At 45.7% G+C, this 26,263-nt stretch overlaps 1 protein-coding gene across 1 annotated transcript in view; it reads right to left on the bottom strand.

The window, feature by feature from the left end:
• Positions 1-393: 393 nt before the first annotated feature.
• Positions 394-26,263, bottom strand: part of LOC141063319 (uncharacterized) — a 31,510-nt gene continuing 5,640 nt past the window's right edge. Inside the window, exons 2-7 of the mRNA XM_073557370.1 lie at positions 6,124-6,270; positions 5,815-5,994; positions 5,609-5,732; positions 5,428-5,525; positions 4,675-4,765; positions 394-1,951 (exon numbers count right to left, since the gene is read on the bottom strand). Of these exons, the coding sequence (XP_073413471.1) occupies positions 597-1,951; positions 4,675-4,765; positions 5,428-5,525; positions 5,609-5,732; positions 5,815-5,994; positions 6,124-6,270 (1,995 nt within the window). The 3' untranslated portion in view covers positions 394-596. The remainder of the gene's footprint in view (positions 1,952-4,674; positions 4,766-5,427; positions 5,526-5,608; positions 5,733-5,814; positions 5,995-6,123; positions 6,271-26,263) is intronic.

Below are 26,263 nucleotides of genomic sequence, written 5' to 3'. Positions count from 1 at the left end.
TTCTAGAATACTAAAGAAAGTGATAATACAAAATGACAATATTTAGGAGTATTTCACCTAACTCCATTACAGTCCATAAATCCCCATGTCCCTTTTATCTAATGTCATTACTCACATAACTCTTCACATATTGACTACTGTATTGTCCTCATCACAGACACTACTTACTACCATATGACACCATTATTTACTCTCACAATGCCCTGCAGCTACCCCTATTAACCCTTGTGTATGCCAACCATACCTGCTAATGGCTCTGATGTCATTTTATGTCTCCATTCTGGCTAGAGCTCCCATAAGGTCATCTCATTAGCTGCAAAGTTAGTTAGCGAAAGTTTTTCCAAGATGGCAGCTCAGTCTGACATGGCTGTCCAATATATTTAGTACTGATCATTCTCGTACAATGAGTGTTTTTATTGTAACATGGCCAAACATGAGGAATGACAAGGGGTTGTCCTAGTAGTGGTCAACACCTTTAAGAAGATACAATTTTGAGTTAAAATATTTCCAACATTTTTAACATGAAAAAAGCTTCTCCCCGTATGACTTCCCTGATATTTATTAAGAGTTGATTTCGGTAGAAAACATTTCCCACATTAAGAATATGATACAGGATTCTCCCCTGTGTGAGTTTTTTGGTGACTAAGAGATGATTTCTTCACAAAACATTTCCCACATTCTGAACAGGAAAAAGGCTTCTCCCCTGTGTGAGTTCTTTGGTGCTTAAACAAATATGATTTACAGTTAAAACATTTCCCACATTCTGAGCAGGAAAAAGGCTTCTCCCCTGTGTGAGTTCTATGGTGATAAACCAAACCTGATTTCCAGTTAAAACATTTCCCACATTCTGAACAGCAAAAAGGCTTCTCCTCTGTATGAGTTCTATGGTGATTAACCAAATCTGATTTCTGGTTAAAACATTTCCCACATTCTGAACAGGGAAAAGGCTTCTCCCCTGTGTGAGTTCTCTGGTGATTAACAAGATGACAATTCTGGTTAAAACATTTCCCACATTCTGAACATGAAAAACGTTTCTCCCCTGTGTGAGTTCTTTGGTGCTTAACACAATCTGATTTATTGCGAAAACATTTCCCACATTCTGAACAGGAGAAAGGCTTCTCCCCCGTGTGAGTTCTCTGGTGATTAACACAATCTGATTTATTGCTAAAACATTTCCCACATTCTGAACAGGAAAATGGCTTCTCCCCTGTGTGAGTTCTCTGGTGATTAACACAATCTGATTTATTGCTAAAACATTTCCCACATTCTGAACAGGAAAAAGGCTTCTCCCCTGTGTGAGTTCTGTGGTGCCTAACCAAATCTGATTTCTGCCTAAAACATTTCCCACATTCTGAACATGAATATGGCTTCATTCCTGTATGAATTCTCTCATGTGTAACAAGATCTGAATTCTGCGTAAAACATTTCCCACATTTTGAACAGGAAAAAGGCTTCTCCCCTGTGTGAGTTCTGTGGTGCCTAACCAAATCTGATTTCTGGCTAAAACATTTCCCACATTCTGAACATGAATATGGCTTCTCCCCTGTGTGAATTCTCCCATGTGTAACAAGATCTGAATTCTGAGTAAAACATTTCCCACAATCTGAACAGGAAAATCTATTCTCTGTTATGTGAATTTTTTCATGTTTAAGAAAAGTCTTTTCAAGAAAACTATTTCCATATTCTGAATATGAAAATGGCTCCTTTCCTTTAGAATCAATTAGTTTTTTACTGCTTATATTGTGACTTTGATTTTCCTTAGTAGTTGGTAATGAGCCAAAAGATGGGACCTGTTTCATAGGATCAGATGACAGATCTTTGCTGTGAAGGGATGATGGTATAGCTGGAGTAATGTCATTCACTTCAATTGGATTCTGTGAGATCTCAAGATCATTAGATTTAAAAATTGAAGATGTCAGCGTTCCCTCTGATCTCCTGGTGCAGTCATCTGCTAAAAATAAAACCAATTAATAATTTTGAATAAAATATCTTCAAATTTTATACTTTTGGACATTTCTACTTAAGCTGTCCATAAAAAATACAAGATTTTTAAAAATATTGAATTATTCTCCAAGACAACGACAGTTCACAGTCTAATCGAAAACCTCATAGCATGAACCAGTGCATCATGGTGTTCAATGGTTTGTTCATTCTGCTTCCCAAACATGGAATAAAAAGCCAACAATGTTATATAGGTGAAAATTATACCAATAAAACTTCTACTCATCTCACGGAAACACAAGACACCACTAAGGTCCATCATCTGTCAGAGGAAAACCAAAAGGTTTCCACAATATTTGTGGCTCAAAAGCTCTTGAAAAGCAACATGGCTTCCATAAACCAATCCAGCAATATCCGCTCTCCCAAAGTCAAATATCCACTCTCTTCTGAGCCTTGTAGTGCGCCCAAACCATATTTAGCATCCATATATTTGGCATTACTATAGTGAGAAGAACCCACTTAATTTACGGTGTGTGTTTCCTGGAGCACAATCTGGGCATTATGTGTTGGGTAATAAAATGGCAAATGTGCAATTTTCATGTTGCAACATCCAGTGCGAGCTAATTTCCGTAAAGTGTCACTACTCCCATAGAATAATTCACTGAGGGTTATAATTTCCATAATGGAGCCACTTTATGGGGATTTCTACTGCTTTAGTTTCCTGTAATTGTGTTATATTAGGGCATCTGCAGATGGTGTGTCCCCTCTCCACTGGAATCTGCTCCTGTGATGTTTGGTTCCATCACCAAGCAGAGCCTTATTTATTGTGCAGGAGTTGCTGGTAATAGAAGAGACGTCGAAACCAGAAGTTCTGGGTGGTGCTGGCTCTGTCCAGCCGCTATGATTAGGGTGCCTGAGACCAGTAGTTTCATCCAGCCTGGCAGTATAGGTTTGTGTGCTGTCCAGCAATCTGGTAGCAATCTACTACCTGCTTAAGCCAATTAGAAAGCACCAAACCCTACTAAAGCTTGAAGCCTATTCCCGGAATCTGCCAGATACAGCCTTGTTCTCCTCTGGTTCAGTCCTCTGTGCTCAGCTGGTGTATTTGTTTCCTGGTGTAATCCCAGCCCGCTTACTGACTACACTTGTGTCTTCTGATTTTGTACTTTCTCTGCCCTCCTGGTTATGACCAACTACCTGACTATTCTTCTTGCCATCTCACTCCACAGAATAGCAGGTAACACCGTGGCCCCAGCCTAGGGGTCTCTGTGTAATTCCAGATCCATGAAGAGGGGTTAAGGGATGATGAGCAAGGCAATCACTGGGATCTGGAAAATAGAGTAGATAGAGCCAAGCCTTCTCACAGTGGCCATCTTTGGATCTGCCAGGTGATCACTAACAGTGCTCCCAATACATCGTGTGTGTAAACTATTCCATCAAGATCTGTGTGCGAAAAGCTAAATGGCGCTCCTTCCTTTCTTACCCCTACCATGAGCCCAGAAAGTAGTGTACAACCATATATAGGGGATTGTTGGATTCAGGAGACATTGGAGAATAATTTGTAAGGTCCATTTGTTTCCTATTATCCTGGTGAAAACTCTCTGGGTAATTAGAGTATGGGGCTCGGTGGCTCTTGGCAATCTAAACTATCGTAAGGGCCAATATTTTCTGTCAGATGAGTTTCAAGAAGAAATATTAAATATTCATAGAGAACTTTTTATAATAGTGCAGAGCTGAGGTGTCTTATATTTAGATCTCAGGCATTTGGCAGAGGTAATGGAGACCTTATTTTAAAGGCTACCAGGTAGTTGCAGACAGATAAGTGAGGCAGGCCGATCCCACCATCATCAGACTACCATACAAAATGAACCTGTACAAAAAGAACTACAATAAAAAAACATGTTACCGTATTTTTTGGATTATAAGACGCTCCCCAAATTTTGAGGAGAAAAATAGGAATTTTTTTTTTTAATAAAATGGTGGTGTTTCTTATAATCCATGCGTCTTATTGCTGTGGTGAAGCGGGGTCCCAGAGTCGCTGCTGGAGGAGGCAAAGGTGGGGTGATGCTGCAAGCGGCAGGGTGGGATGAGGGTGGGTCCGATGTGCAGTGCACCGCTGCGATTGTTTGGTGCTGCTGGGGTGCCTGGTGCTGCTGCCCGGGGAGTCCGCTGCTGCGGGGGGACTCTGCCGACATTTCGTGAAAGGCCAGAACCCCCCGCATGTCCATGGTTTCCTCCTGTGTGGTGGACTCTGTGAACATGGCTGCTGGGGGGGCGGCACAAGCGCAGATGGAGATCTCGGTATCAAGATATCGGGAGATGATATTTCAGCCCTGAAATTAGATCTCAGGGATCTAGGAAGCCAACAGCATCATTACCCTCCACTTTCTCTTACAGGCCCAGCATAATATTTTTCTTTAAGTGATTTTATAACTTGTCAGCACATTCTACGTACGCTGTCATTTGGCTTTATAGTTTACAGATGTGGGCAGGGAACCGTCAACATCTTCTAATCCCAGGGGGGTAGGTGGATCCTCCAGGTCGTAAGTTCTATAGAAAAGGGCTTTCAATGCCCAAAGTCATTTGAACAGTTTTGGGTGGAGGAGAATGTTGTGGTCTAGAGGCAAAATGGTGATCATGGTAATACGGCCGGACTACACCACCGATAAAGCAGCCACAGCCGGTGACTGAGAGGAATCTGTGACTTCTCTGCATTCAGTGGTTACTACTCACCTGGGTAGTCATATGTGGGAATCTCCTCTTTACACCGCTCATCATCTCTCATATATGTCTCTGTAGTAATAATATGGGTCAGATCTTCACCCTGAAACAAATATTGTAAAAGTCACAGACTGATGGAGAAGTCCCATCAATGATCAGCTCTAATCCTGCCATATCCATCGTTCTCATTATACAAGTTGTTGGAATAGGTTTAGTGCAACAACTCCATTCCTGTCAATGAGTGTTTAGTTGCTAAATTTGTATGCTGTTTATAAAGTTCAAAAAAAAAACTCCCAGAGGCTCACACAGGGAGAGCATGTGACTGTATTTCCTGTTTTCCTGCTGTGTCTGTGTAAGAGAGAAGCAGCCTGCTGTAGATGCTGCACAGAGAGAGACACTCAAATGATTTATTCCTGATCTATTAAGCTTATCATATATTGTTCCTAAAAAAACAAGTTCTGTTGTCACACGCTTGGGGAGAATTGTGAGTAATCCGCTGCCAACACAAGGTCTGTGATGTATTAAGAGAAGTATAGAGTCTACATCACGTCAAATAATTATTCTCCTCTACTCCTTCTTGGTCAGATCTCTTCTGGAACACTGTGTCCAGTTCTGGGCACAACATTTAAAAAAAAACATTGACAAGCGAGAGCAAGATTAGAGAAGAGCTAACAGGATGGTGACATAAAACAAGACTGAGCACAAGACCGTCACAGCACTCTACACATCATAGGGGAGATCTCCTGACACCTTCTCTCCATCTACCTGATGATCCTGAGGAACACTGGGATCTTCTTGGTTACAGTCCTGTGGAAGAAGAGGACGGCGACATCTCTCTGGTGTTGTCCTCTTACTGGATAGATCTGGAGGAAACACATACAGGGACTGAATTCATTCTCTACATACAGATAATTATAGGCCGTGTGTATTTAGTCCTGTCTATTACCTGGAGATGTGAGGGGCTGGGGAACCTCCATTATGATGTCCTTGTACAGATCTCTGTGTCCTTCTAAATACTCCCACTCCTCCATGGAGAAATAGACAGCGACATCCTGACACCTTATAGGAATCTGACACATACAATGATACCGTCATCCCCCGATCCCTTCATAGTGTTACTGTATAATGTCCCAGCATTCCCAGCAGTGTCACCTCTCCAGTCAGCAGCTCAATCATCTTGTAGATGAGGTCTAGGATCTTCTGGTCATTGATGTCCTCATGGATCAGGGGGTGAGGTGGAGGCCCCGTGATTGGGCTCAGGGGTCTTCCACATCCCTCAGACACAGGGTCCTGACAGCGATCACTAGAGGTCTTCCTCACCACTGTGTAATCCTGGTTATGGAGAGACACATTAATAAATCTCACTACAGACATTTCCAGAGTCCTCACCTCTCCAGTTCTGTCCATCTGTTATTCCCATAGATAAGAATGATGTAATGTGACGTCATCAGAATCTCTCACCTCTCCAGTGAGACGGAAGAGGATCTCTAGGGTGAGGTGTAACATCCTCTCCGCCATCTTGTCTCTGTCCATATCCATCCTTGATGGGGAAATCAGGAAAATTCTCTTCTGTAGAAGATCTTCACTGAGAGGATCCGATATTGTAGAGACCTGAATGAGAAGATGATCCGATGTAACATCATAAGAATCCTGTGTAATAATACAATTACTGGAGATAATAAGGGAAACATATGAGGAGATTTATTATCTTACAGGGTTTAGTTTTCTCCCCTGACATCTACTAATAAAACCTATATATTTAGGCCACAGACAACAAGCAGTTTCCTCCTCGGAGTCGGCAGCTGAACACGTTCCTCATAGACTCATCTTCCATAACGCTAATTCTCGTCTCATTACCGACACTGGAATCGGCATTAGCAATACTGCAGGAGAGATTCATTACACGCGACATGAGAAATAACTCCTTCATGATGAGGACGACATCTTCATCTTCTACTGCGGCTCTAGAGACAGATGTGGCCAGAGTCGGTCACTGCCTCCATCCCCACCGGCCGTCTATATGAAGGTTTCCCGTCTTCCCCGCACTGGAATCTTCTCTCACGTTAGATCTCAGCTCTGAGTCACACACAGAAGTTTGAGGCTTTTAGAAAAGATTTTTTGTTTCCACAATCACAATGGACAGAAATGATCTGACCCCAAAGTCTCCATGTACAGTGATTTATGGGGATTATTTCTGGCCTTAGACTTTCCTATATTACAAGATGGATGTGAAGACTTTTCTGCCCAATGATGCTATAACTATTCTCGGAGTGACGCCTTTATAACCAGATAATAGTATGTTTGCAGCTTGCAGAGCACAGCGGCTCCTTCTTCAGGCAGCTGTAACAATCCAGTCTCTCTCAGCACTGACAGCTTCTATGGCTGCTCTGGGGAGAAAACTGTTTTTTTGTGGTAAAATGTAATTATTTTTTTCTCATCGCCCAATGGTATAAAATTCTGGGAGAAAGATGAGTAATTGAGAGGTGGCGGGTGTAACATGGCGCCTCTTATTGGGGGCTCTGATAATGTGACCCCCTAACACCATAAGAGCAGACTCGGCCCTGTCAGACGGCGCTCCTTCCCTCCTGAGGAGTGTCCGGCCCCTTATGGGGTATCGGCACTCAGGGGAAATTGTGGAACAAGTGGTTTCTGTTTTCTCCTCTTCTCCCGTGTGATAATTACAGACTTGGGGACGGAGCGACATTTTAGTGGGAACATTTCATTCCTCCGCTCAATGTTACACAATTCTGTGACCCCTGAGGGTTAATAATCCTCCCTTCCCCCTAGATGAGCCCCCCAGAGGTGGAGGGGGTAACATGGGGCCACTTGTGGGGTCTCTGCTTATCTGGTGTCAGCGCTCTTCACACGTCACACGGCGTCCGCCGTCTATCCCAGCCCCAATGGCGCCCCTTCCCTCCTGAGCCTGTGGGGTATCGGCCCTCAGGAGACACGGTGCACTGTGCGGCCTCAGCGCTCCTGTCACCTTTAGGACAATGATACATTGGGGGTAAAGTCACATTTCTGTGAGGAAAACAGTAAAATTGTCATTTCTTCCTTCCACATTGCTGAAATTCCTGTCACATTGTCCGAATTCAGATATTGTCCTGTCAGAAAGGAGAATACAGGGAGCGAAAGGGTTAATAGGACTCACAGGAGGAACCGGCCCAGAAAGCAGAAGGTCCAGGAGCCTCTGCCACATATATGACCGCTCTGTGCACAGGACCTGTGATGAGGTCACAGGAGGGGAGGAGTCAGGGGTCACACGATCAGGGGCCTCAGTGTGTGCAGGACTCTGCTGTGCTGGTTGTCATGGTGCTGGATGAGGGGAAGTTTCTGTGTGGGGTCAGGAGGGGTTTACAGGGTGGATGTAGCAGAGCCGCATGTGTACGAGGTGTACGGAGCGGAGCCGCGTGTGTACGAGGTGTACGGAGCGGAGCCGCGTGTGTGCGAGGTGTACGGAGCGGAGCCGCGTGTGTGCGAGGTGTACGGAGCGGAGCCGCGTGTGTGCGAGGTGTACGGAGCGGAGCCGCGTGTGTGCGAGGTGTACGGAGCCGAGCCGCGTGTGTGCGAGGTGTACGGAGCCGAGCCGCGTGTGTGCGAGGTGTACGGAGCCGAGCCGCGTGTGTACGGGGTGTACGGAGCCGAGCCGCGTGTGTGTACGGGGTGTACGGAGCCGAGCCGCGTGTGTGTACGGGGTGTACGGAGCCGAGCCGCGTGTGTACGAGGTGTACGGAGCCGATCCGCGTGTGTACGGGGTGTACGGAGCCGAGCCGCGTGTGTACGAGGTGTACGGAGCCGAGCCGCGTGTGTACGAGGTGTACGGAGCCGAGCCGCGTGTGTACGAGGTGTACGGAGCCGAGCCGCGTGTGTACGAGGTGTACGGAGCCGAGCCGCGTGTGTACGAGGTGTACGGAGCCGAGCCGCGTGTGTACGAGGTGTACGGAGCCGAGCCGCGTGTGTACGAGGTGTACGGAGCCGAGCCGCGTGTGTACGAGGTGTACGGAGCCGAGCCGCGTGTGTACGAGGTGTACGGAGCCGAGCCGCGTGTGTACGAGGTGTACGGAGCCGAGCCGCGTGTGTACGGAGCCGAGCCGCGTGTGTACGGAGCCGAGCCGCGTGTGTACGGAGCCGAGCCGCGTGTGTACGGAGCCGAGCCGCGTGTGTACGGAGCCGAGCCGCGTGTGTACGGAGCCGAGCCGCGTGTGTACGGAGCCGAGCCGCGTGTGTACGAGGTGTACGGCGCCGAGCCGCGTGTGTACGAGGTGTACGGAGCCGAGCCGCGTGTGTACGAGGTGTACGGAGCCGAGCCGCGTGTGTACGAGGTGTACGGAGCCGAGCCGCGTGTGTACGAGGTGTACGGAGCCGAGCCGCGTGTGTACGAGGTGTACGGAGCCGAGCCGCGTGTGTACGAGGTGTACGGAGCCGAGCCGCGTGTGTACGGGGTGTACGGAGCCGAGCCGCGTGTGTACGGGGTGTACGGAGCCGAGCCGCGTGTGTACGGGGTGTACGGAGCCGAGCCCTGTGTGTACGGGGTGTACGGAGCGGAGCCCTGTGTGTACGAGGTGTACGGAGCGGAGCCCTGTGTGTACGAGGTGTACGGAGCGGAGCCCTGTGTGTACGAGGTGTACGGAGCGGAGCCCTGTGTGTACGAGGTGTACGGAGCGGAGCCCTGTGTGTACGAGGTGTACGGAGCCGAGCCCTGTGTGTACGAGGTGTACGGAGCGGAGCCGCGTGTGTACGAGGTGTACGGAGCGGAGCCCCGTGTGTACGAGGTGTACGGAGCGGAGCCGTGTGTGTACGAGGTGTACGGAGCGGAGCCCTGTGTGTACGAGGTGTACGGAGCCGAGCCCTGTGTGTACGAGGTGTAATGTTTTAGACTCAAATTTTTAAATTTCACAGAGTGAAAATGGAAAACAAGGAGATTTCTGGGCACAGTAAACTATTTGATACCATCACAAAATCATTCATATGGCCAGGTGCAGCAGCAGTAGAAATAACAAGTAGAGGAGGGAGAGAGAGAAGCACCACTGCATGATAGCGCACACTGACCCAGAGATAGATTCTAATATAATGAAATAATCTATATTGATACACGGAATTATGTAAAATTAAAACATAAGTAAAATCACAAGACTATGGCTTCCATGATGTCTACAATACAGAAAACATGTTAGCATAAAGACATACACAATATATAAATAGGTCCAATTTAAGGTGATATAATACACTCTCCCTGCTACTATGGCTCAGGAGGACTTACAAGACCCTAAGCATAGTGTGGTCAACCAATATAGAATCATGACCAAAACTGCCTCAAAGACCATTAAACTCAATAGGGCCCCCTGATACAATCTAGCCAGGACTACAATGAGTCCAGGCCACCAAGAGGCAAGAGTCCGACCTTGAATATGCAAGTAGCCCAGTAAAAGAGCCATGGAGGGGGAGCTAAAAAGTAATAATATTACCAGAAGAGATCATATGCCACAAATAGAATGCAGATCCATGGATGCCAAGCCCTAGACCATGACCCCACGCGTATCGCCGTAACCTGTACGGCTTCGTCAGGGGAAGTATGGAGATGATGATCCATAGGGCTTAAATACCTTGCAGGTGTCCATAAAGATGTTCCGGTGTGCTGGGGACATCCTCTCATTAGAATGAACCGGGAGTGAAAAAAACCGGCGTCCCGGTCATGAGCGCAGGGCCCAAACATTTAGGCCGCATTACAACCGTGCATGCGCCATGCCGGCCTATAGGAGGCTCACGCTGACATTCATACAGCGCTTGCGTCTAGTGGAACGCAGGCCTAGATGCCTGAGCCGCATTAGAATCGCGCATGCGCTAAGCCAACCTGTAGTGAGCTCATATTGATGTATGAAAAAGTGCGCACAGCTCCCGGGAGACAAAGACACATAAACGGACTGGACATACATAGACACACAGACAAGGAGGACAACAGCACATAAATACAAAAACATATATATATATATATATATATATACCATTATAATAATGATGACCATTTAATAATGAATGATCCAGGACAGAAAACTCTCTAATACACCCAGGATCTAATTGATGGAAAAATGAAATGATGTCTATAACAATAATTTATGGCCAACATACGCACTAGAGTATTTCAAGGTGCAATCCTGTGAAAAAGTGCATCAAGAGGCCTATATATATCCGAAATCAATGATTTATGGCAAAGATACGCATTAGAATGTCTCAAGGTAAAATCCTATGAAAAAGTGCATCAAAAAAGGCCTATATATATCCAATATCAACAATCCAATAACAAGGAATAGCACAGCACTCCCTGGGAAAGGGCTGCCATGCAAGGAACAGCCAGGCCATCAATGGAAACAATAAGGGGGGGATAATAACTGAGCAATACAGTCATAGCTACAGTTTTATTATTGAAAGAGTATATACATATACCCCATATTTGAGGGACAGTGTGGCCAAAAGTGAGCCGGGAATACCCCATCAAATCCGAATAGAGGAAAGACACACGTATCGCCCACAAAAAACATATATAAACTGTTGCATACTGAAAAGTGTGTACTATCGTGATATATCCCTCCTAATAGACCCAAGATAAGGTTAGGAAAACTAGAAGAGGGATTCCCCCTATCTGCACACCTAACAGTTCCAAGAATAACCAGAAGCAGAGTCCTCGTGAGCCAGTAGGAACTATCCACCACTCTCATCCTCAATTGTGTAAGCTAGATAGTAGGACAATATGTTATTCCATGTGAATGGAGGGAACTCTTGAATAGAATAAGTCCCAATAGGAAGTAACCCAAACCCAAGGTTCTAATCATTGGCATAAAGAGGTCCCCCTGTCTAACACCGGCAGGAAAATCTCGGGTAAACCGGAGTCCATCTTGGTATAAGGATAAAAAAAGAGCCAGAACAAAATACTCAAAGACCAAAAGATCCTAACATCGGCCTTACAGTTCTCTATTATATAAGGTAAATACTGGGATAATGTATCCTTCACTAAGAGGCAGGGAACTCTCAATAGAGGAAGTCCACATGAAAAATGTCCCAAATCCAAGCGTTGTAATGGTTGAGATAAAGAGGATCTCTGCGTCAGTGTGCGCTATCATGCAGTGGTGCTTTTTTCTCTCCCTCCTAGAGTCAAAATGGAGCCACAGGTTACACAGAAATTTCTCCATAAACCTGAGGCCAGGAATGACTGCACACGGCCGGGCTCCAATGGGGAGAGTCACTGTTTTGCTTTTGGAGCACTAATTTGGCAGTTCTCTCTTGTGGGGCCAAATGTAAAGCCCCCGATGTTTGTGGACAACATACGACCCCCTAAAGTGACCCCATTTCAGACACTGTACCCCTCAGGGAAGTCATCTAAGGGAGTAATGGGCATTTTTATCTTACAGGTGTCACTGATTTCTTTACCACTTGGCTGTGAAGATAATATTACATTTGTTCCGAGGTGCAGCGCAGGGTTCAGCTCAGGGACATCTGAGTGGGCTCCTAACCAGGTGTTATGGTGGTCCCTCACATGGCCTCTCAGCGCCTCCCTACTCACTATGGTGACTGCAGCTTCTCAGCATGTTGCCTCCATTTAGCCTTGGGGGATTGGCCAGTCTCTACAGGAATTTAACCCTGCTGTGTCCTTCACAGATTAGGTTCCCCAGCCTATCCCGTGCCGGCAGGTTCTATATTAGGCAGCTCCACCAGCTGCTCTCTGCTGGATGTTGGTTCTTAGGCCTGTTTCACACTTCCGTTTTTGTGTCCGCCAAACGGATCCGTTTCCGTTTTTTTGACGGAAACTGATGCAAACGGATCCGTTTTTTTAAAAACGGATCCGTTTTTTTGATGGATCCGCGGTAACCGTAATGGAAGTCTATGGGACAAAAAAAACGGATCCTGCAAAAAATGGCGGATCCGTTTTTTTACGGAAAACAACGGATTTTGACGGATTTGAAAAAACGGAAGTGTGAAACAGGCCTTAGGCAGTTCACTTTGCCTGTTGTACCTCACACATGTCTCTGACCCACCAATCAGCTGAGGTTGTCTTGGGGACTACCCTGGAGTAGTTCCTGGTGTCTACCAGCTGTCCAGCTTATCCTCTCCACCAGTAGCCATAAGGAAGTCCTGGTGGACACCTAGTTACACCTCTCTAGAGTAAGCCTGGCCGATGGTGCAGTGGGTCCACATCCACCAGTGTTACACCAAGTAACTGTGCACACCTCACAACTTTTGAAGCACAGATAGAGGCACAGAGCATGTGGCGCACATAGCAGCAAATTTTGGCCTCACCCTAATCCACGGCCATTTACCTCTGCTTTCTCCCCCGGCAGGAGGAGTTGTCAGAGGGACGCTGGTAGTGAGGGAAATTCAGCAGACGCCTGAGACTGCAGGGCGTAGACCCAAATCCGGGACTGTCCGCTGTATCCAGGACAGTTGGGACTAGAGATGAGCAGGTGGATTCATGGCTGTCTGGTCCAGCGTGCGTGGGACCTGGGGATTATTTTTTGTGCCTTCATTCACAGTCGGAGCCTCCAGAACGTTCTCCTCTTTATGTAGCGTCACTATACGACATCCGGCTTATTTGTGCCTGTAAGGCCGTGTTCACACATTGCAGAAATACGGTGTTTTTTGTTTTCTGCAGGATCCGCACCATCTCCAATAACGATCTTCTCCCCCTTATTTGATGCGTTCTTGGTGCAGAGGTGAAGTCGCGTTTTTATTGCGCTTTTTAGAGGACAGAAAAGCTTTGATTCTGCACTTAATAAAGTTTCTGCAGTTTTTTACCTGCGATTTTATTAGAGAGAAAAAATCCCCAAATCGGCACAGATCAGCCGCGTGCCTTGGGCGCCCAGCGGGCGCCTTTTATGGTAAAGTAGTTTTTATTAAGGATTTATTTACATAAATGGGGTAAAGAAAAAGGGGAGAGACAGATTATAAATACCCAGTAAGGGTGGTTTCACATTTGCGTTTAAGGCCGCAGCGTCGGCCTGCGCACGGCCTCCGCTAGTAGCTCCGCCTACAGGAGCATGACGCTGCATGCGTCCCCTATCTTTAGCACTGAGGACGCACGTCGTGCGCAGGTATGCGTTTGGCGCCGCACGCGTCCTTTTGACGCTGCGCCGAGCGCACCAAATTGCAACAGGTTGCGGGGGGGGGGGATTTGAACTTTTATATTTTTTAAATATTTTTAAAAACTTTTTTTCCCTTTTGGCCTGCTTCAATAGTTTCCATGGCAGACTAGAAGCTGCCATAACTCGGTCGGCTCTGCTACATACAGGCGATGATCAGATCTCCTGTATGTAGCAGAATACCTCACTTGTACTGACGTGTGCTGGGAAAGATGCGGGCTCACCGCCGGAGCCGACATCAAAGGGAGAGAAGCTACCTGCACTGTACTAGTACAGTCGTGAAGGGGTTAAGGAAAATGGGGAAAAGGGAAAAATGAAAGGGATAGAAAGAAAATGGAAAAGATTGGTCTGCACCGGATAGGCCGGGAAAGGGGTTACGGGACACATGTAATACCTTATATATAAAACATTTAAGAGGCGGGAGGGGAAGAGAAGGAATGGGAAAGGCGAGGAAAGAAAAGGGGAGAAAGGAAGAACAGCTGTAACCAGGCGGAGAGACGAGAATCTAGAGGAATACTGACTGTTAGGCTGTGTTCACACACAGCGGTTTTTTCGCGGTTTTTCCCGTGGATTTGCCAAAAAATCTGCGGGAAAAACGCGAAGAAGAAGCTTCCCATTCATTTCTATGCATTTTGCACTTTTTGTGCACATTGATGCGTTTTTTACTGCAAAAAAAACATTGCGGTAAAAAACGCAGCATGCTCATAAATTTCGCGTTTTTTTACGCATTTCCTGCTTTTTCCATGAAACGCGCGGAAAACACGCAGAAAAAAATGCACGGTTTCTGGGAAGGTAGTCTTGTTTTTCAGCAGAAAATTTCTGCTACGTGTGCACTTAGCCTTAGGCTAACTGCACACGGTGATTTTCCTCCTGCGGATTTTTCCGTACAGATTTGAAGAAATCCGTAGGTCAAATGACCGGCATTTTTCCTGCAGATTTCTTCCTTTTTTATTGCGGTTTTTGTGTGGTTTTCCCCTGCAGATTTCCCCCTATGGATTTGGAGAATGGAGCAGGTGGAAAACCGCACAAAAGAAGTGACATGCTGCATTTTTTGTACCGCACAAAAACCGTGTGGAAAAAAACGCAGCGTCTGCACAGCGGGTTTTTTTTCCATTGATTTACATGCTACTGTAAATCACTTTGCGGATCTGCAGCGTTTCTGCGCGGTAAAATCCGCTGCGGATCCACAGGAAAAATGCATCGTGTGCACATGGCCTTAGGCTGTGTGCACACGATGCAGATTTGCAGTGGATCCGCAGCGGATTTTACCGCGCAGAAACGCTGCAGATCCGCAAAGTGATTTACAGTAGCATGTAAATCAATGGAAAAAAAACCCGCTGTGCAGACGCTGCGTTTTTTTCCACACGGTTTTTGTGCGGTACAAAAAATGCAGCATGTCACTTCTTTTGTGCGGTTTTCCATCTCCCCTGTCACCAAATCCACAGGGGGAAAACCGCAATGGAAAACCGCACAAAAACCGCAAGAAAACCACGTGAAAAATGGAAGAAATCCGCAGGAAAAATGCAGGTCATTTGACCTGCGGTTTTCTTCCATTCTGCACGGAAAAATCCGCAGGGCAAAAAAGTACGACTGCACTCAGCCTTAGGCCATGTGCACACGCTGCAGTTTTTGCTGCGGTTTTGGCCCTGCAGAACTGCAGCAGTTTCGCAGACATGGTACTTTACCATGTTAGCCTATGGGTTTTCAAAACCGCAGTGCTCACGCTGCGGTTTTTTACCTGCGGAAAAGCTGCAGGTTTTTTTCCGCAGCATGTCAATTGTTTCTGCGGATTCTGCTGCGGTTTCACACCTTTAACATAGTAGAGGTGTGAAACCGCAGGCCAAACCGCAGCAAAAACGCAGGTCACTTTACCTGCGGCTTTACCTGCGGTTCCGCAGGAAAAAACCCGCAGGTGAATCCGCAGTGTGTGCACATAGCCTAACATCATGGAAGATACTGATTGTTGGAGTTTAAGGCCCTGTGCACACGGTGCAGATTCTGTGCAGTTCTGCAGCAGATTTGGCCCTGCAGAACTGCAGCAGAAAAGCAGCAGAACTGCACGTGATGTACAGTACCATTTAAGGCTATGTAAAACAAAAAAGGCTGTGCACATGCTGCAGATTTTTCTGCGCAGATTTGGTGCAGAATAAGGCTGAGTGCAGACGGAGTTTTGAGCCCTGTGGATTTTTCCGTGCAGAATGGAAGAAAACCGCAGGTCAAATGACCTGCATTTTTCCTGCGGATTTCTTCCATTTTTCACGCGGTTTTCTTGCGGTTTTTGTCCGGTTTTCCATTGCGGTTTTCCCCCTGCGGATTTGGTGACAGGGGAGATAGAAAACCGCACAAAAGAAGTAACATGCTGCGGATTTTGTACCGCAGGAAAACCGCGTGGAAAAATCCGCAGCGGTTTTTTTTTTTTCATTCATTTTAAAGCTACTGTACATCACAATGCAGATATGCAACGTTTCTGCGCGGTAAAATCCGCTGCGGATCCGCTGGAAATCTGCCTCGTGTGCACACATTGCAGATTCTGCTGTGGAATTTTCCGTGCAGATTTAGTGCAGTTTTTGTTTGGATTTCCCCTGCAGTTTTCCACCTGCAGATTTCTATAATGAAGCAGATGTAAGGCTAAGTGCACACGTACTTTTTTGCCCTGCGGATTTTTCCGCGCAGAATTGAAGAAATCCGCAGGTCAAATTACCTGCATTTTTCCTGCGGATTTCTTCTCTTTTTTTTGCGGTTTTCTTGCGGCTTTTTTGCCGTTTTCCACTGCGGATTTGGAGAATGGAGCAGGTGGAAAACTGCACAAAAGAAGTGACATGCTGCATATTTTGAACCACAAGAAAACCGCGCGGAAAAATCCGCAGTGTCTGCACAGCGTTTTTTTTTCTATTGATTAACATGCTACTGTACATCACACTGCGGATCTGCAGTGTTTCTGCGCGGAAAAATCCGCTGCGGATCCGCAGGAAATCTGCATCGTGTGCACATGGCCTAAGTGCACACGGTGTGGCTCCACCCACGGATTTTTCCGCGTGGATTTTAAGAAATCCGCAGGTCAAATGACCTGCATTTATCCTGTGGTTTTTGTGCGGTTTTCCACTGCGGTTTTCACCCTGTGGATTTGGAGAATTTGGCAGGTGGAAAACCGCACAAAAGAAGTCACATGCACTTCTTTTAAAACTGCAGCAAATCTACTCTGATTTTTCCGCACCGTCTGCACAGGGTTTTTTTTTTTAAATTTATTTACATTGTACTGTAAATCACAGTGCGGATCTGCAGCGTTTCTGCGCGGAAAAATCCGCTGCGGATCCGCAGGAAATCTGCACTGTGTGCACATGGCCTAAAACTGCAGCAGAACTGCACAAAAGAAGTGACATGCTGCAGAACTCCGCACCAAATCTGCACAGAAAAATCTGCATGTGCACAGCAGTTTTTGTTTTACATAGCCTTAAATGGTACTGTACATCACTTGCAGTTCTGCTGGGCCAAATCTGCTGCTGAACTGCAGAAGAATCCGCACCGTGTGCACACAGCCTAAAGAAGCAGCATGTCGCTTCTTTTGTGCGGTTTTTCTGCAGTTTTCCACCTGCTCCAATATAGAAGTCTGCAGGTGGAAAACCGCAGGGGAAATCCACACAAAAACTGCACTAAATCTGCACTAAAACTGCAGGTAAAACACAGGTCATTTTACCTGCAGATTTAACAAAATCTGCGCGAAAAATTCCACAGCAGAATCCGCACCGTGTGCACATAGCCTAATAGCGCCGCAGTTCTCATGAAATCTCATCCACTTTGCTTGGACAATTAAACGCAGCAGAAAATCCACAGCATTTACTCTACATGTGAACACGGTCTAAACTTCATAGCAAAGTGGGCGTGATTCCATGAAATCTGCGCTCTCTGTGGTCTGAAGACCCTGCGGACCTCTGGGGCTTTGATGCGTTTCCCTTTATAGGCTTCTTCTGAAAAAAATGTATTAAGAGAAAAAATGTATGAAGAGAAAACCGCCTTCACATTTATAAGCGCAGAATCAAAGCTTCTCTGTACTAATAAACAAGTGTTAAATGCGGCTTCATATCTGCCAAAAACATCAAATATGGAGAAAAATGCAAAAAAGAAGAAACGCAGCAAACGCACAATAATCAGGGAAGATTGTCACTACGTCATCTGGGTCAGACATTTACAGAAGAAAGAACGCAGCATTTACGCTACGTGTGAACACGTCCTCCGCATCACAGCTTTATCACAAAACCAGGGGAAGAGTCCTGAGGAGATCATTTGCATATTCCCAGTGCCTTCTGGGATAAGTGAAGAGTCTCCGCGAGCTCAACGATCACTGGGTTTTGGCCGTTGCAGCTGAAAAGAGGAAATCAGAATTTTGGCTCATCTTTCATCCTTTTTAAGAAATCTCAATATGGAAGAGGCCAGGAGCCATTTGGTGAGTTGCATTTCTTGCTACATGTTCACAGACTTACCAGTGGAAAAGCCAAACTTCACATGCCACAAATGCAAGCTTGTGTCCCTGTTGGAGGAAAAGTTACAAAATCTCGAAGAGAGGTTAGCTACGTTGAAGATCATTAAGGAAGGTGAAGAGTTCTTGGACAGAGCAGAATTATCTCTTCATGTTACAGAAAGAGAAGAAATTCGAAGTGCACCTGAAGAAACAGAGGAATGGAGACATGTGACCCAGAGAAGCAGGAGGATCAGGAGGCAGTCAGCACCCATACTTCTCAGAAACCAGTACCAGGCTCTCACGCAGGAAAACGATGAAGAAATACATCAGGATAAGACTTTGCCCACAAACAGCAACCTTGTACGCCTTCAGAGTCCTCCTGGATGGAGAAAGAAAAATGTTGTGAAGAAGAAACGGAGAGTGGTGGTCATGGGGGATTCCCTGTTGAGAGGAACAGAGGCCGCTATCTGCAGACCGGATATAACATAAGAGAAATGTGCTGTCTTCCAGGTGCAAAAATTAAAGATGTCTCTGACAGGATATCAGGACTCTTCAGACCTACAGATGACTACCCATTCCTGCTACTACATGTGGGGACAAATGACACCGCAAGAAACGACCTGGAAACCATCTGCAGAGACTTTGAAGACGTAGGCAAGAAAGTGAAAGAACTGGGAGCGCAGGTTGTTATGATTGAGTGACCGTAGGAGGCAGACACAAAAATAGAAGCTACGTCCAGAAAACCAGAGGAGCTGGCAACTATCCGATTGCAGACCCCTGAACCTAACAACACAACTAGCAGTAGCCGTGGGGGGTACCTACGGTGCCCTAGACCCCTCGAACACAGCCGGAAGACTATATAGCCTAAAGATAGAAAGGGAAATCTAAACTGCCCCAGAGCAGACCCCAGAGTAAAAGGCAGCCCCCAACATATAATGACGGTGAAGCAAGATGAAAAAACACTGACACAGATAGAAAGAGAGGCTGAGCAAACGTTGGGGCCCTATCTAATCTAAACAGGAAAGGAAAGGAAAGCTGCTGTCTGCAATCGGCAAAAAACCCTATCAAAAACATAGGCCAGCAAGCTGAAATGGAAAAAGACCCTGAAGCAACTAAGCTTCAAAACTAAAACAGCACTCTGGTATTTTCAGGAGACAGCGCTAAGGAGTTCAGCTCACCCCAGCAGGGGATGGCTGAAATCCAGAAAAAACAAAGCAAAGCAAAAAGCAAGGAAGAAAACTTAGCTTTAGCAGAGCAGGAATTCAGACTGGACTCCAAGGATACCACAGAGAAATCACCCGCAGGGAGAATGGGCGTATGCAGCCTTATATCCAGTCTGTGACTCCACTCAGCCAGTCATCATCATTAATCTCAGGTGTCTGATAATCAGACTCACTACCTCTCCTTACCAGAAGAGGGAGTTCCTCGGGCCTCAGTGATGAAGAGGAAAATGAACTCACAACAGTACATCCCCCTTGAGGAGGGGTCACCGAACCCTCAACCACGCCACCAGGGCGATCAGGGTGTGCCTGATGTAAGGCACGCACCAGTCTTTTAGCATGAACATCAGAGGCAGAGACCCAGGAATTATCCTCCTGACCATAACCCTTCCACTTAACCAAATACTGGAGTCTCCGTCTAGCCAGACGAAAATCCAGTACTTTCTCTACCTCATATTCAATGTTACCTTCAACCAATACAGGGTCTGGAGGTGCCACTCCCGGAACAACAGGTTCAACAAATCTCTTCAACAAGGACTTATGAAACACATTATGGATTTTAAATGTGACAGGAAGAGCCAAATGAAAAGAGACCGGATTAATAATCTCCAAAATCTTGTAAGGTCCAATAAATCTAGGCTTAAACTTAGGAGAAGCCACCTTCATAGCAATATTTTTTGATGATAACCACACCAAATCACCAACCTTAAACTGGGGACCAATGGTCCTATGTCGGTTGGAAAACCGCTGGGCCTTTTCCTGGGAGAGAGATAACTTATCCACCACTTGGTCCCAGATCTGGTGCATTCTCTCCACCACAGTGTCAACCCCTGGGCAGGCAGACGGCTCCACCTGCCCTGAAGAAAATCGAGGATGAAACCCAAAGTTACAAAAAAAAGTGACATCAAAGTGGCAGACCTAGCTCTGTTATTTAAAGCAAATTCGGCCAAGGGTAAAAATGAAACCCAATCATCCTGATCAGCGGAAATAAAACATCTCAAATATGACTCCAAGGTCTGGTTTGTTCTCTCTGTCTGCCCATTGGTCTGAGGGTGAAAGGCAGAGGAGAAGGACAACTGAATTCCCAGCTTGGAACAGAAAGAAAATCTAGACACAAACTGAACTCCTCTGTCAGACACAATGTTCTCAGGAATCCCGTGCAAGCGAACCACCTGTTGCAAAAACAGGGGCACCAACTCAGAGGAAGACGGCAACTTAGGGAGTGGCACAAGATGAACCATCTTAGAGAACCTATCACAAATCACCCAAATAACAGTCATCCTTTGAGAGACAGACATATCGGAGATGAAATCCATTGAAATATGGGTCCATGGCCTCTTGGGGACAGGCAAAGGCATCAACAACCCACTAGAGCGGGAGCATGATTTAGACCGGGAGCAAGTCCCACAGGACTGCACAAAATTCCTGACATCACGAGACAAGGAGGGCCACCAATAAGACCGACTCACAAGATCTCTAGTACCAAAAATACCTGGATGACCAGCCAAAGCAGAGCAAGGAACTTCAGACATCACTCTCTTCCTCCACTGGTCAGGAACATACAACTTTCCACTGGGACAACTCTCAGGCTTGTCTCTCTGGAATTCTTCCAGAGCACGTCTCAAATCGGGCGAGATGGCAGAAAGAACTACCCCTTCGCCTAAGATGGTAGCAGGCTTGGTCACCACAGGAGAATCAGCAAAGAAACTCCTAGAGAGTGCGTCTGCCTTGACATTCTTAGTTCCAGGAAGAAAAAAAACCACAAAATCAAAACGTGTAAAAAACAAGGCCCACCTAGCCTGTCTAGGGTTCAAGCGCTTAGCAGACTCTAGGTAAATCAAATTCTTGTGGTCGGTGAGGACCATGACTTGATGCTTGGCTCCCTCCAACCAATGTCTCCACTCCTCAAATGCCCATTTCATGGCCAACAGTTCCCGATTCCCCACGTCATAGTTATGTTCAGATGGAGAGAACTTTCGGGAAAAGAAAGAGCAGGGATTCATTTTAGATGTTACAGGATCCTTTTGGGACAAAACAGCTCCTGCACCAATCTCAGAAGCATCCACCTCTACCTGGAACGGAAGTGAGACATCAGGTTGCCGCAAAACCGGGGCGGAGGTGAATCTTCGCTTCAACTCCTGAAAGGAAGAAACAGCCTCCGGAGACCAATTTAACACATCAGCACCCTTCTTAGTCAAATCAGTCAATGGCTTGGCAATACTAGAAAATTTTGCTATAAATTTCCGATAAAAATTAGCAAAACCCAAAAACTTCTGGAGGGCCTTCAAAGAAGTGGGCTGAACCCAATCATAAATGGCCTGTACCTTGGCTGGATCCATTTCAATAGTTGACGGAGACAAATCCCAAAAATGAAATCCTCTGTACCCCAAAAAGGCATTTAGATCCCTTGACATACATGGAATTCTCCCTCAAGATCCGGAACACAGTCCGAACATGTTCCACATGAGAATCCCAATCCTTGGAGAAGATCAAAATATCATCCAGATAGATAATCAAAAATGTATCCACAAAATCTCGGAAAATATCGTTCATGAAGCACTGGAAGACAGAAGGGGCATTAGTGAGCCCAAAAGGCATCACCAGGTACTCAAAATGTCCCTCCGGAGTATTATACGCCGTCTTCCATTCATCCCCATGCTTAATGCGAATAAGATTATACGCCCCCCTGAGGTCAAGCTTGGTAAACCAGCAAGCACCTTTAACTCTGGAGAATAGATCCGAAATCAGGGGTAACGGATACTGATATTTAACAGTAATCTTGTTGAGGGCACGATAATCAATACAAGGTTTTAATGATCCATCCTTTTTGGCTACAAAAAAAAGCCCAGCACCTAAGGGTGAAGAGGATGGTCTAATATGACCCTTCTCCAACGCCTCCTTAATATAGGATCGCATAACCTCGTGCTCGGGTACAGATAAATTGAAAAGCCGACCCTTGGGGAATTTACACCCCGGGTTCAGCTCAATAGCACAGTCATAACTCCTATGAGGAGGCAAAGACGCAGACTCATTCTCACTAAATACATCATAAAAGTCAGCCAAATAGTCAGGAACATCATATGACTGGGGAGAGGTGGAGAAAACAGGAGCATCACTAAGGGCACACCGACAACCCCAACTCACCACAGACAAAGATTTCCAATCCAGAACTGGATTATGGATTTGTAACCAGGGAAACCCCAGAACAATGGTATCATGCAGATTATGCAACACCAAAAATCTGCAATTTTCCTGATGGTCTGGGGCGACCCGCATTACCACCTGGGTCCAAAACTGAGGTTTATCTTTTGCCAAAGGTGTAGCATCAATCCCCCTCAAAGGGATAGGCGTCCGCAGAGGTGTCATAGGAAATCCACAACGTTTAGCAAAATCCAAGTCCATTAGGTTTAGAGCGGCTCCCGAATCCACAAATGCCTTGGCGGAAAATGTGGACAGGGAGCAGATCAGAGTAATAGCCAGAAGAAACTTAGGTTGAACACCACCAACAGAAAACGTGTGTGCAAAGCGTTTCTCTCGTTTAGGACAGATAGAAATAATATGCGAGGTATCTCCACAGAAAAAGCACAACTTATTACGCCTTCTGAACTCCTGACGCTGCTCTCTGGAGAAAACTCTATCACATTGCATAGGTTCAGTCATTTATTCAACAGGTGGCAACACTTCTCGTGCAGTCTTGCGTTCGCGCAAACGCCGATCAACCTGAATGGCTAATGACATAGAATCGTCAAGACCAGAGGGAACAGGAAATCCCACCATAGTATCTTTTACGGCTTCTGACAAACCCTTCCGAAAGAGAGCAGCCAAGGCATTATCATTCCAAGTAGTATGTACCGCCCACTTTCGGAATTTTTGACAGTACAATTCTGCAGCATCTCGACCCTGATTCAATGCCAGCAGGGTCTTTTCAGCCTGATCAATGGCATTAGGTTCATCATACAACAAGCCCAAGGCTTGAAAGAATGCGTTCACATTAGTCAGAATAGGATCATCTGGTTTCAAAGAAAACGCCCAATCCTGGGGATCGCCACGCAGCAAAGAGATGACAATTTTAACCTGCTGCGCGGAGCTCCCTGACGAGTTAGGCTTCAAGGCAAAAAATAATTTACAATTATTTTTGAAATTCAAAAATTTAGACCGATCACCACAAAATACATCAGGTGTAGGAATCTTTGGTTCAGCAGCATGTGAATGAGCAAGGTAGGCGGAAATTCCCCACACTTCCGCAGCGAGCTGCTCCACACGATCAGACAATTGCTTTATCTCCATTGAGAGAAAAAAAAAATTCCCCCTACGGCCTCAGAGATATAGAGTAAAAAATATACACACTTTTTTTTTTTTTTTTTTTTGCAATTCTTTCCTGCTATTGAGTACCCTAGGATCTGCGGTCAGGCGGGTGATTCTGTTATGATTGAGTGACCGTAGGAGGCAGACACAAAAATAGAAGCTACGTCCAGAAAACCAGAGGATCTGGCAACTATCCGATTGCAGACCCCTGAACCTATCAACACAACTAGCAGTAGCCGTGGGGGGTTCCTACGGTGCCCTAGACCTCTCGAACACAGCCGGAAGACTATATAGCCTAAAGATAGAAAGAGAAATCTAAACTGCCCCAGAGCAGACCCCAAAGTAAAAGGCAGCCCCCCACATATAATGACGGTGAAGCAAGATGAAAAAACACTGACACAGATAGAAAGATAGGCTGAGCAAACGTTGGGGCCCAATCTAATCTAAACAGGAAAGGAAAGGAAAGCTGCTGTCTGCAATCGGCAAAAAACCCTATCAAAAACATAGGCCAGCAAGCTGAAATGGAAAAAGACCCTGAAGCAACTAAGCTTCAAAACTAAAACAGCACTCTGGTATTTTCAGGAGACAGCGCTAAGGAGTTCAGCTCACCCCAGCAGGGAATGGCTGAAATCCAGAAAAAACAAAGCAAAGCACAAATGCAAAAAGCAAGGAAGAAAACTTAGCTTTAGCAGAGCAGGAATTCAGACTGGACTCCAAGGATACCACAGAGAAATCACCCGCAGGGAGAATGGGCGTATGCAGCCTTATATCCAGTCTGTGACTCCACTCAGCCAGTCATCATCATTAATCTCAGGTGTCTGATAATCAGATTCACTACCTCTCCTTACCAGAAGAGGGAGTTCCTCGGGCCTCAGTGATGAAGGGGAAAATGAACTCACAACAGCAGGTGGTCTTCTCTTCCATCCTCCCAGTGGATGGCCATGGAACAAGGAGGTGGAATAAGATTCTGCAGGTGAACAACTGGCTACGTCGATGGTGCCGTCAGCAATGATTTGGATTTCTGGATCACGGAGTGAATTACTTATACGATGGACTACTTGCTAGAGATGGGGTGCACCTTACGAAGACTGGAAAACATGTATTTGGAAGTCGCCTTGCTACACTTGTAAGGAGAGCTTTAAACTAGAACAAAATGGGAAGGGAAGCAAAAGACCAGAAAAAGCCATACACCTGACAAATATATATGTAAAAACTCAGGAGGGCACTACTGAGTAAGATATGCGGATCAACCAGCAGTCAGTATAAACACAAACTGAGAAAATGGAGAAAAAGCTACTGACCAAAATGCAGGGATCACTGCAAAATTACAAATTTTATTGGTAACAAAAAGACAACATCCATGTAAAAACATTTAAAAAGTCATACAATGACATGAAACTATCACAAAGGCTTATAATAAAGCCCAAAGAGCTCCCTCCAGTAAATGGACATATATAAAAAAGGCTCTAGAATATATCACATACAATAGCATACCTGCAATGAAGAAATGTTCAGAGATGTAATACTAAACATAATGATCCATTGAATAATCCATCCAAATAGACTATAGTACAATAATGAATGCAAGTGATAACAAATGTAAGCAACTGAGCCATGAAAATAAACACCATAGGGTACTAAGCATAGATGAAAAGTATAGCAATCATGGTGTAGCCAAGAGGCTAAAATGACCAAGATTAAATCCTGCCTGCATAGTCCCTATATAATGCCACTTACAAGGGGGAGCTTGTGGAGTGCCCTACGCGTGTCGCACAACAAAAGGTGGCTTCATCAGGGGCTAAACTAGAACAACATGGGAAGGGAAGCAAAAGACCAGAAAAAGCCATACACCTGACAAATGCTATTGAGAACTCTGCTATTAGAAGTGGAAAGGAAGAACAAAGACAAAAGAATCTAATTAATAAAAATATTGGAGAAAGAGAAACCAATCACAAACTAAAATGTTTCTATACTAATGCACAAAGCATGGGCAACAAACAAGGAGAATTGGAACTACTAACACAGGAAAAGAAATATGATGTCATTGGAATCACTGAAACTTGGTGGGACAATACACATGATTGGAATACAAGACTAGAAGGATACAACTTATTTGCAAGAAACAGACTTGATAAACGAGGAGGAGGTGTCGCATTGTATGTTAGAAATGCGTATATGCACAGAGATTGAAGCTTCAGAGACTGGGAGTTCTGTGGAAACTGTTTGGGTAAGAATACAAGGACAAAACAATGGAAAGGACACCATTGTAGGCATTTACTACAGGCCGCCTGTGCAAGCTGAAGATATGGATGAACTCTCTATGCATCAAATGGCCAAGTTCTCCAAAAAATATGACATAGTTGTCATGGGAGATTTCAACTATCCAGACATTTGTTGGGATTCTCTCTCAGGCAAAACTAACAGGTCAAGGAAATTCTTATCCTCTCTTGCTGACAACTTTATCTTCCAAAAGGTAGGGGAGAAAACAAGGG

The sequence above is a fragment of the Dendrobates tinctorius genome, unplaced genomic scaffold (assembly GCF_039654945.1).
Source record: "Dendrobates tinctorius isolate UK_male_01 unplaced genomic scaffold, ASM3965494v1 ptg000249l, whole genome shotgun sequence".
Taxonomy (NCBI): domain Eukaryota; kingdom Metazoa; phylum Chordata; class Amphibia; order Anura; family Dendrobatidae; genus Dendrobates; species Dendrobates tinctorius.
Note: the sequence above shows the minus strand (reverse complement) of the source record. Positions and strands in the feature narration are given on the sequence as shown.